Genomic DNA, 1,967 nt, shown 5'->3' with positions numbered 1-1,967 from the left:
GTGCTGGAATTTGTATCCCGTAATGGCCCAAGAACGTAAGTCTGTTGAGTGACCCCATCTATGATGCGACCTCGGGTCACGTGATCGGACGGCGCCACCGCCGTGGCCGAAGACTTTTGGAGAGCGATGAACAACGACAACGGCGGCAGCAGTACCCTACACTGGAGAACTCTCTTTGAAGTGTAGGAGACCCTCGGTGAGGGCGGATTCGGGTGCGTCTACCTTGCTAGGAACCTCTCCAGCGGCTCTCAGGTAGCGATCAAAGAAGTGCCTCTCTCCCGCGTTCTCTCCTGGGGAAGAAACGAAGGAAAGAGGATGCCCCTGGAGGCCATTCTGCTCCAGAAGGTCCAAGGCGTTCCCGGAGTCATCGAGTTGTATGACTATTTTACCTGCGATGGGAACTTTTATATGGTGATGGAGCTAGTCCCGAAAGCAACAACGCTATATGATTACATGGAAAAGTTTGGTAGACTGCCCATCAAAGACGTTAAAAGGCTCTTCGTGGAAATTGTCAAAACGGTCCATCGATGTCTAAATTCAGGCGTGTCTCATAAGGACCTTAAGCCTGAAAACATCCTACTTTACGAGGACCCGAGCACTGGGCAGCTTAGTACGAAATTGATCGACTTCGGGTGTGCGGAACGAGTCAAGAGCTACAAAGGGACCGACACGGGCGGGACGATGATCTACTTGCCTCCCGAATACATCGACGGAGGGGACTTCCTGCACGTCCCAGCGACAGTCTGGAGTCTCGGGACCCTCCTGTACTATCTGGTCTGCCGGGACGATCCCTTCTACGATGAGGACGATATCGAAAAGGCCAACCCGCCCTTCACGCAAGACGTCCCCCCTTCGTGTCGGAAACTGATCATGCGATGTTTCGCCAGGGACCCTTGGAAACGCCCCACCCTTGACGGCATCGTGCGGCACCCGTGGCTCAAGGGTTCTGGCAGCGGCTCCCAGATCGAGCCCCCCGACCCAAAGCTCTTCCCATCCAAAGTGCTCAAGAAAATGGCTCTGCAGAAGGACAAGAAGAAGAATGGCAGGGCGAAAGAGACGCACAAACCCCCCAAAGAGAAGAACGCCAACAAGCGAAGCTTATCAGAAGCTAAGGACTCTTCGGAGGATTCCGGTGGTACTTCTCGAAAACAGAAGAAGCAGAAGAAAGGAAAATGATTTAGCCGGCTGAATAATAAGACGATCCCCCTCGTAAACAGCTCCATTTAAGCACTAAAAGTGACGGAAGTGCTACATGACCGCAGGTCAAAAGCTTCCTGGGATATTATACTGCTCAGCAAAGCAAACCAAGTCGATCACATTAGCGTACAAAGTATAAGAATACGAGTTTCATTATGATGGAAACCAAAAGATCTGTAAGCTCCACTATTTCTTCAAGAACGGAGCTCAAAAGTTTATTCAAGAAATCCAATTTCTGCACTTTCAGTGCCAAGAAGGGTTCAATTCCTTTGTTCGAAAACCCCCGTTCCCCAGAGGATTCTTCTTGAATTTTACATTAAGAAATAAAGCTTCCATAATTATGGATTCTTGGTCAGAGACACAAATCGGAAAAGTCTCAGTTAATCCAGACTAAAGAACAGAAAATCTGAAAGAGCCAGGCCTAGTTCAGGGGAAAAGGAATGGAAATGGGCGGCAAGAGAGCAATAAAACAACAGAGAAAAAGAATAAGGAGAAACATGAAGACTTGAATGCAATCTGAAGTGAAAAGAAGGGCAAAGAGTACCTCTGGAAGAGCCATACATAGGTGGGTACATACATGGATAGCTAGAGACCAAGAAAACATCCCCATGACAATTAGAGAATAAGAAAGCAGAAAAGGGACGTCAAATGTGAAAAATCTCCCACAACTCACGAGAACGACAGAGCCGAAAAAATCCGTCTGAGAAGAGCCAAACAAACAGGGGAGAACCAACTTCCCCTCAGCTGAATAAAGCCACCTGGCTGACGAC

The 1,967-nt window shown here is 48.8% G+C and overlaps 1 protein-coding gene across 1 annotated transcript; it reads left to right on the top strand.

Annotated features, from left to right (window-relative positions):
- The first annotated feature begins 315 nt into the window (after window positions 1–315).
- LOC143035644 (serine/threonine-protein kinase pim-3-like) lies at window positions 316–1,176 on the top strand. The gene has a single exon (XM_076202509.1). It carries the CDS (start codon window positions 316–318, stop codon window positions 1,174–1,176), a length of 861 nt encoding a protein of 286 aa, XP_076058624.1.
- Window positions 1,177–1,967: the final 791 nt, after the last annotated feature.

This window comes from Oratosquilla oratoria, chromosome 19 (assembly GCF_046742065.1).
Source record: "Oratosquilla oratoria isolate Oo_2021 chromosome 19, ASM4674206v1, whole genome shotgun sequence".
NCBI classification, from domain to species: Eukaryota; Metazoa; Arthropoda; class Malacostraca; order Stomatopoda; family Squillidae; genus Oratosquilla; species Oratosquilla oratoria.
Note: the sequence above shows the minus strand (reverse complement) of the source record. Positions and strands in the feature narration are given on the sequence as shown.